At 31.7% G+C, this 10,119-nt stretch overlaps 1 protein-coding gene across 3 annotated transcripts in view; it reads left to right on the top strand.

Annotated features, from left to right (window-relative positions):
* The window catches only part of CADM2 (cell adhesion molecule 2), a 1,174,747-nt gene that overhangs the window by 1,010,370 nt on the left and 154,258 nt on the right, over nucleotides 1-10,119 (top strand). For all 3 annotated transcript variants that reach the window (XM_011976654.1, XM_011976649.1, XM_011976643.1), the window contains one exon: nucleotides 1,809-1,979. In XM_011976654.1, coding sequence (XP_011832044.1) covers nucleotides 1,809-1,979 — 171 coding nt within the window. The remainder of the gene's footprint in view (nucleotides 1-1,808; nucleotides 1,980-10,119) is intronic.

A 10,119-nucleotide genomic window follows, 5' to 3' on the forward strand; every position in this document is an offset into this window, starting at 1 on the left:
ATCGATATTTTCTCACTCTGACACTGCTTAGAGCTAGGAACAAGTAAACATTGGGCACAGAGTTATAAAAAAAGAAAATAAATGTAAAAATGAGGCAACATATTTGTATAAATCTATGAAACTGAAAAGTAAAAGAACCTTAAAATATTTTAAATATAAGCAAAGAATCATAAATGCATCTGAATTATTCTGACATATTTTGGCTGAAAACTCATTGTGTCTTTTATTTAAAATTTTTTAATGGAATTGTACCTAATTTTCAAGTGCCAAAATCTTAGTAAATGACTTTAGTAAAAATGAGATGAGATATTTCACAGGACACACGTTTATAAAAAATTCTGCATAGAATTCTGTCTCCTGCATGATTTACTTTCAGTTAAAAGATGGAATTGAGATTTCATGCTTCTGTTCTCCTTTCTAAATGTTAGAGATTTTCTTACTCTTCAGAATTGCCTAACATACATAAAACATTTTGAGGTAAAAATCTTAATTAGGTCGTTTTCCCTTAATATGTGAACCCAAATATAAACACATTTTCAAGAACAAGACATGTCTATCCATTTTATGTTTTACTAATGGTTATTTTATTTATCTTTAAAATCACTCAATATGGTAAATTCATACTTCTGAAATAAGTGATAGTGAACCTTGCATATGTCTATTAATCAAATATTACATGCAAATCCAATCTTTGCATAAGGCACAAAGATTGAGAAACTGAATTTATTCATTTTTGTTATTAATACATTTTAAACTGTTTTTAAAATAAATTACTTAATATGTGTTAAAATCAAATATTTTATGTGAAAGGACTTATTTCCTGACAATATCAAAGTTTATTTGACACTGAATGATGAAAAAAACGACAGAAAGCATAAGAAAATTGAATACATTTTTCTATCAACTAAATTTAAGATGTTGTTATAATGATACCTTAACCTTATCCTATCAGTTTGATTTCTAAACCTTTAAAATTATCCTCTTCTTATTAGCTACTTCAGACTTGAGAAATTACAAATTAAGCAAAGTATTATTAAACTTCTTTTTCACAGAGAACAAATAATCCTTTAGTGCACCATTTAACGATGGATCTAAATCATGCACAGCAAGTTTAAATATCGATAAATGAATTCACATCTTGTAGAAAGTACTCTTATTCATGCTGAAATAAATTCCTCAGCCAAGTGAAGAGCATTCATCTCAATGTAAATTTCACTGCAAATATATACTTAAGTATTCAAAATATTCAGATGACTGTGCTCCTTTTCTTTCCAAAGATGACAACTTTCTCATCCTAAGTATTCTTTAGCAATTTATGTTCACCTCACATTGTTCATGTTAAAGTTATATTTCAAATGCATTGTGCTTTCTTTTAAGCACAGCCATATGGTTGTAAATTTGCCCTTCCCAACTGTGCTTGTGGCTCAGAAAATTAAGATTATGTTTTAGTAAAACTTACAGCTAAGAGAAAATAAAGACTACTTTTGTAAGATGATATACATTGTTTTCATGGAGTATGTAAGAGTATCTTGGGACAGATTATAAGCTAGGTAAGCCTGAGACCAAAGAAATAAAATTGCTGCGCACTACCCTTTTATTGTCTTTCTGGATCTAACCCTTAGAATTTATTTTTAAAGTAAGTATATTTTTATTTAATTGAATTGAAATAGATTAAATGTTAAAATCACAAATGTTTGCTTCTTAAAAATTGATAAAGATAGGGAGAAGGTGTTTCCATTATCTTGAATAAATGCAATCTGTTTTATTTTGAAAGATGTCACATTTTAAAATTCATATTTTATTTTCAGATGTAAAATATTTAAAAGAAGAGGATGCAAATCGCAAGACATTCACTGTCAGCAGCACACTGGACTTCCGAGTGGACCGGAGTGATGATGGAGTGGCGGTCATCTGCAGAGTAGATCACGAATCCCTCAATGCCACCCCTCAGGTAGCCATGCAGGTGCTAGAAATACACTGTAAGTAAACACTACTTCCCCCTCCTTTATCTCTGCAGCAAATCTCTTCATCTGCATCTCAGATCATTTCAAAACTACCTGAAGTCATAGTCAAGGTGCAGTAAAATCCACAGCAAAATGAAGTAAAACTACACTCGCTAGTATTAATCAGGTTCAAAGGAAAACACTCCTTTCCTGAGTTTCATTTGTAACAGTGAGGAACATTGAAGGAGATGTATAAGGTGAATACCCCTATGTTTCAAATTGTGGCTTTAGGTAGGTGTGCATGTAAGGGTGGGGGAGAAAAAGTGGTAATTTGGGCAAAATCACTGAGAATTGGTAATCTGAGAGGGCTTTGATGAACAGTGTTATATTAAAATAACTTTATCCTATGCAAATGTGGCTTCTCAGCTATGCTTTTTAAAATTAGACTAGTTTTACCTTCTATGTGTTATATACTAATGCTGTATAAATATAGGAGCATATTTATTATGTTTTCTTCATCATCATTATTCACAATCAATAAGAACAAAATTAATTTTGTGAATCTAATAGACCAGGGGCAGTGCTAAATGTTTTGCTGGTATTATGTCATTGAGTACTCATTTACTAATAGTTGCCCCAAGTAGTTACTCTCATTAGTCACAAGATACACACAAGGATTCTGAAGACTATAGAGGCTGAGTCACACAACTAGCAAACTTGTGATCATGGCAGTTTTAGTACTTAGCAAGGTTTTAGTAGACAATTATATATACTAATCAAAATGAAAATAAATGAATTGAAATATGTGAAATAAAATATAAAAAAATAGAGGATAGGAGATAATATGTTCTGAATTGCAGTATTGGATTTCCTAGGTATGGGAGATAATGTGTTCTAAATTGCAGTATTTGATTTTCTAGGTAATAAAGATTTTGTTTTCTCTTTCTATTTGTGACAAAATTATAGCTTGAGCTTAGAATTTGTGTGTGATATGCAATTACACCAAATCCTAAAATGCTAAACTCTAAGTACTGTTTCAATATGTTTCATTGCATTTTGTTTTCATTTATTTGTTCAACAAAATTTTTTAGCGGCTACTATGTAATAGGCATTGTTTTGGGCACTCGGGTTACAGCAATGACCAAGACAAACAAAAACACAAATTGAGTTTGTCTCCGAAGTGTCAAAATAATCACCTCCACTATCACCAACAAACTTCATTTCTCTTACAGCCTCCATTCTAGGTAGGGATGAAAATAAATAAATAAATGCAGCATATCACATGTTACATATTGGTAAGTACTAAGTACATATTGATAAGCACATGGCAGCAAGGAAAATAAAGGAGAGGAGGGCAGTCAAGAGGCGGAAATGGAGATTACGGAAATGGAGATTACAGAAAGCGACTATGTGTGTTGGTGTAATGCAGAGGGAAGGGCAAGCACAAAGACCCTGAGGCAGCATCTTCACTGTTTTTATTTCTAGGAATAGCAAGGGTGCCAGTGATACCAGAGTAGGGTGGACTAGGAGAAAAATACAGAGTGTTAGGAGAAAAGATTGGAGAATTCCCAGGTGAACTAGAATTTTTTGGTTACTTTTTATATGGAAAATATAAAGCTGACTGTAATATGCTTATTGTTTTAAAAATTATTCTTAGTTTAGTAGTTATTGAAAATACTATAATGTTTAAATGATTTCAATTAGGTTAGTTTTAGTAATTTGCTCCTATTCTCCTTAAAGCAAATTCAGAAAGAAGCATACTGTGGAGCCCACATGGAGATTATCTGTCAATTTTGACATTTATTTGTATTTTGGCTTTGGGAAAATTACTGATACTGGTTGAGCTTTGATTATAAACTAGAGGAGTCATTCCTGTAGGGATGTGATGATAAACTAGAGAATTAATTCCTTGAACTTAAGTCAAGTTCATGGCATTTAATAGACTGAATAAATGTCAATTGCCTTCCTTTTTCTATTTCTTTTTCTTACATCAGTGGGTCTCTCAAAACACAAAAATTTTTAAACTATATATATAATTATTATTATTATTTTTTGAGATGGAGTTTTGCTCTCTTGTTGCTCAGGCTGCAGTGCAATGGCGCGATCTCAGCTCACCGTAAACTCTGCCTCCCAGGTTCAAGCAATTCTCCTGCCTCAGCCTCCCGAGTAGCTGGGATTACAGGCATGCGCACCACCACGCCTGGCTCATTTTTTTTTTGTACTTTTTAGTAGAGACGGGGTTTCTCCATGTTGGTCAGGCTGGTCTTGAACTCCTGACCTCAGATGATCCATCCACCTCGGCCTCCCAAAGCGCTGGGATTACAGGTGGGAGCCACCGCGCCCGGCCGTGTAACAATATTTTTAAAGGACCCAGATCAACAGCATTTTAATTTAAATTCTTTAATATTTGCATACAAAGCAAAGTAAAACTAAATTTAAAATAATAGTTGACTACTTAGTTAACTGTAAATTCCAACATATAATTAAATAAAATAATAAAAGTCAGTCATAAGAGCTATGAAGACCACTGCCAGTCACAGATCACCAAAAGTCTACCAATAGTCAAGCAAAACTAGATTTATTTAAGTTGCTATGGCTAAGGAGAAAACACAGCAGATGAATCTCTGGATGGAGGTAAGAAACAGTGAGAAGAGACTTGTTATAGGAGTTAGGCTGTGCTTCTGGATTGTGTGTTCTCAGGATTAGGAGCATGTCAATGATGAGTGTATGAGTAACTTTAACTAAAAAATGAAAATATTGTAGGTTCGTTATTATAAAGAAACAATAGTTAATTATGCAAACTTTTGTGGACATTGAGGGTCCTGGTCTCTGTCTTGTTTCACTCCTGGTTATAAGATGAACTTGTCTTTGTTTTATTCCAGCCACAGTCACAGACTACCTTTACTTGATTACTCTATACATTCTGGAAAATTGTTTGTTGAGAATATTTTAGCCTGTATATCAGCTGCCAAGGTCATTTTCATGACTTTGGAAATCCAAAATGGAAGTATTATACAATTCTTGAGCATTTTAGCTATTAACCATATTTCAATATGTATGAATAAGTAAAAATTCATGGAGGAAGGCAATTGAATTATCTAATTTTTAAAGAAAGTTTTATATTAAAAATGTTACACTTTTCATGGCTAGCCAATTAAAAATAGCATCTCATTCTATCACGGTTTAATATGTAAATGGCTAGAAGGCAGAAATCAGATGTATTTAAATTATTTTCCTAGCATCTAGCATACCATCATTCAAGTACGTGAAGTTAATTAAAACTAACTGATGATAATGCTAAATGTTTCTTTAAGCATGCAGAACATTCCCCAGAGACTAAATGAGTAGAGGGTGGAAAGGAGACATTGAGCAACAGTCAGCATCAAAATTAGAGCAAACGGAACAAATCCACGTGGTCTTCATAAAGATCTTAGAATAATGGTAACAGCATCTCAATGGTTGTTTCCGGAGACAGTAGATCATGGCTGCACGTAGATCCACATGTGTAATCTAGATGATATGGAACTTTCCATGAATGAGAAGAGGGAAAGTAGAGCTCAGGCTTGGAAAGGAAGAAGATGGGTTAATCTAGGATTTATGGAGCATACGTTTAGTAGTTCTCCATTGTCTGACAATATTCTTGTGAGGAAAATCCTAAAAGGCTGGCCCAAATGGAGGAACATTTAGCATTTCGGATCCACAGAGATGATATTGTTTTCAGTGGTAAGTCAAAAGAATAAATATATATTCCTACAATAATGGAAACAGCTATGACTACATCTGAAATAGAAATCCTGTGATATTGTCGAAACCTAAGTTTGGTGAGCAATAAGAAAATTAAAGTTAAGCATACAATGCCAAGAGTGTAACGAAAAAAGTATAGCAGGAGGAATTATATTTCAAGAGCTTAACTGTGTTAAGTCTATAACCTTGTGATATACAATTTATATGGCTCTAGCCTGTAAAATATAACAGAGCAACGTTTTTAAAAATAAAATATTAATCATACATTTAAATACTGCCACCATGATGAAAGAGATTTCTTTTAAAACTGAAACTTAAGAAAATGCAAAGCAGAACTTTCACAGTGAATCACAAATGCCTGCAGATTTCACATAATCCGGCAGAGCAAGCTTCACAACTGAGCAGTGGGAAAAGCCACTTTTAAAAATTAATCAATGAAAACTCAAATTCGTCCTCCCATTTTCACACAGATTTCTTTGTAAAATAACTTTTTATCTGTGAGTTAATTTTTAGAAGAACAAATTGCATGAGTCCGATATTATTTAAATCTCAGTAGAAATAATATATGTGCACTCATAGATAGTACTCTACACAAAACACAGAAAAGAAGAAAATGACTGAATATTCATTTTCTGTATGTATCATTGACAAAAATTACATGAAAAAAACTCAACGAAAATGAAAAGCACAAGAGACAGAAAACTAAAATATGTCAGACTGTTGCGTTTTTTTCCTGAAAAAGCATTTTAATACTGTAACAAAAGAACTGAAAATATAGAAAAATAAGGGTTCAAATTTTAAAAATGTGTGAATAGTAAAGTACATTTTATATATAATTCATCTCATCATGAAATCTCATGCTATCGTTAATGTTTTTAGTACTTCCTTTAACAGTACTGGGCTTTGCCTATAAAAATGAGTCACTATTTACACATGAAGGTTATTAATGTTTAAAGCAATAAATAGTTAAAAGAGCTTGTAGAGGAGATCCTGCATGTACACAGAAACATTTCGATCTCAACATCAAGGAAAGGAAGGAATGAGTGGCTGAAGGAAGGAAGGAAGGAAGAGAGGGAAATAAGCTGATGTGTTAAAATTGTGTTTAAATGAAATTAATTAGGTTAATAATGAATGAAAATAAGAAATATATCATGTATATTTAAAATAATAGAAAAATGTGTGGGTCCAATTGTTACTAAAATTATATCTTTTAAAGGAGTTAAATGGTCAATTGACAGTCCTGACCTTTACCTTCTTGATGATTATATCTCTATTCTAGTTACCATGCAAATGACTAATAAAGTCAATCCATTTTTCTCTTAAAAACTTACATTTTTTAAATGTATTGAACTATTTCTAAAGAGATTCATTCCTTTCCTTACTCTCTTTTAAAGATAATTACTTTGTGCCCAGAGAAACTAAATTCTTCCCTGTACTTTTTTGTTACTTTTCTGGACCAATTAATATGCTTGATCAGTTCTCCCTTTAGTTCCAAAACAATGAAATAGATTAAAAATAAGATTCTGATTATAGAAGACAATATTCAATACAGATGGGTTTAAAGTTTGCTAATTCAGTTGTTTATATTGTCTTTTGATTCTCAGATATGAGTAGAGATTCTTTATTCCATGTCTTCTTCGCTGTTGTCCTTTTTCACTTATAAAAATAATAAAGTTCTTGTTTATGCAGTCTACACTACACAAACCCGTACATTTCTCTAGTCCAGGTCAGTTTATTTTAAATCACCCTGTGTTAGTTATATGCTCTTTGCTTTCACTACCTTTCTGTGTATTATACATTAAATGTTTCAGGCTATATCGGCTTATCAGATAGGAGGGCGAATGTTCCAAGAAGCGTTCAAAATAGAATATCTCACTCATCTGGCATCTCATTTATGAAATGCTAATTATCTAATTATCTTGTCTACCATAAATTATATATAGTACAAGGGCACAGAATATAAAAGGAAACAGGAAAGGTGAAATGAAAATTATATTTAGGTTACATTTTTTAGAACTAAACTGTTCTTTTGACTAACAAAATGTCATATTTATGCCTGGGAATGCCTTAGAAGAATTTTAATTGAGTTTAAGATATTTCAAAAAGCTAACGAAATGGTACATGTGCTAGAATCATAAGGTGAGGTCTATGCTGTTTAGTAAGAGATGCATTTCATTATGTCAATAAAGATAGCCTAGAGTGTGACCACTATTTGAGATTCCAACAAATTTTTAATTTTTTTCAGAGAAGTTAAATCTATGTATTATATTACCAACAGTATATATTACTGGCATATTTTGCTTATGAGACATTATTTTTTATTTTATAAAGGGTAAGAATAATTATGTTAACTATTAAAAGTAATTGAATCACCAAGTATTTTAAGCCATCTAAAGGCAATGATTCAAAATGTTGTTTTTGTGCCATTTTTACATTATTAATATTATATAACAATTTGTGTGTGTGTTATTAAAACTCATTGAAGAGGATGCATATATTCATGAATGGGAATTCCAAATTGAAAGTCAATAAATGTATATATAAAATTGACATAACATACTCTCAAATTTCCTAATTAAGCTTATCATCAAGTACACATTCATAAAACTTTTTGGAAGTTTTAAAATTATTTAAAAACATTAATTTCATAAAAAGGCAGTAAAACGTAACATCAAAATTATGGAATGAATGGATAGTAGAGATGTCAGCAAATCTTTTCAATTATTTTTAAGTCAGTCTAATAGAGAATAAAAACTGGATAAAAATGAGACATAAATAACTGTGACAAGTAAAAATATACATCTTGTTAATACCTAATATTTTTAACTTTCAATTTAATAACTTATTCTACTTTATGTCTATTTTTAAAAGATAGCTACAGGTATCTTTCTTATTTAAAAATGACTAGATATTTAATGCCCAATATTTTGGAATTTTTGTATTTCCACTTTCTGAATAAACTATAAACAGACAAACACACACACACAGACATACACATGATTTCCATGAGAAAAATGTATAGTTAGAAAATGACTGTAATAAATCAATGTATTAGATTTTACTGGATTGGCTCTTGATATATTAGGAAAAATTGTCACTGCTATTTACCATCTGGGTCCAATAGTCTGTTGTTGTTTTTTTTTTTAAACAATATACTTCATTTTTAAGAGCAGTTTTGGGTTTACTGATTAGTTGAGCAGAAAGTACAGAGAGTTCCCATATACACCTTCTCCCCACTCCCCTTATAGTTTCCCCTATTATTAACATCTTGTATTATTGTGTTATTTTTGTTACAACTGAAGAACTAATATTGATAGATTATTGTTAAGTAAAGTACATCCTTTACATTAGGGTTCACTCTGCATTGTATAGTTCTGTGGGTTTTGACCTGTGTATAATGTCATGTTTCTACTGTTACATCATCCAATTTAGTTCCACAGCCCAAAAAATCTCTTGTGCTCCACCTCTTTATCTCACTTTCCTTCTCCCACAAGACCTAGTAACCAGTGATCTTTTTACTGACTATAGTTTTGCCTTTTCTAGAATGTCACATAATGGGAATTATGCAGGACGTAGTCTCTTTGGACTCGCCTCTTTCACTTAGCAATATGCATTTAAAGTTCCAGCACGTCTTTTCATGACTTCGTAACTCATCTGTTTTTATTGCTGAATAACATTTAATTGAATGGTTGTACTAGAATTTGTTTATCCGTTCACGTATTGAACAGTATCTTGGTTTCTTCCAAGTTCTGACAATTATGAACACAACTGCTAGAAACATCATGCATAGCTTTTCATGCAGACATAAGTATTCAGCTCATTTGGATAAATACCAAAGAGCTTGATTGGACGATTGTATGGCAAGACCATGTTTAGCACTTGAAAGTAAAAACTCACTTTCAAAGTGGCTGAGCCATTTTGCATTACCGTCAGCAATAGATGAGAGCTTCTGTTGCTCCATTCTCACCAGTGTTTGGTGAGTCAGTAGTTTGAATTTTAGTCATTCTAATAGGTGTGCAGTAGCATCTCATTACTTTAGTTTGCAATTCCTAATGATGTATGATATTAATTTTGTATCGGTTTATTTTATTTCTGTATACCTTTTTTTGGTGAGATGTCTAGATTAGAGAAAAGTTTGACATATCTACCTTGGAAAAGTTTAGATCTTTTGCTAACTTTTAAATTTAATTATTTGTTTACTTATTGATGCATTTTTAAAGTTCTTTGTATATTTTGGATATCAGTCCTTTATTAGATACACTTTTTATACATTTTAATAGTATGTGTTTTATCTTTTCATTCATTTAACAGTGTCTTTTGCAGAGTAAGCATGTTTAGTTTTAGTGAAGTCCAAATTACCTTTTTAATGAATTGTGCTTTTAAATCTGTATCTAAAATGTCATAATCGAATCCAAGGTCACTTGGATTTTCT

This window comes from Mandrillus leucophaeus, unplaced genomic scaffold (assembly GCF_000951045.1).
Source record: "Mandrillus leucophaeus isolate KB7577 unplaced genomic scaffold, Mleu.le_1.0 Scaffold102, whole genome shotgun sequence".
NCBI classification, from domain to species: Eukaryota; Metazoa; Chordata; class Mammalia; order Primates; family Cercopithecidae; genus Mandrillus; species Mandrillus leucophaeus.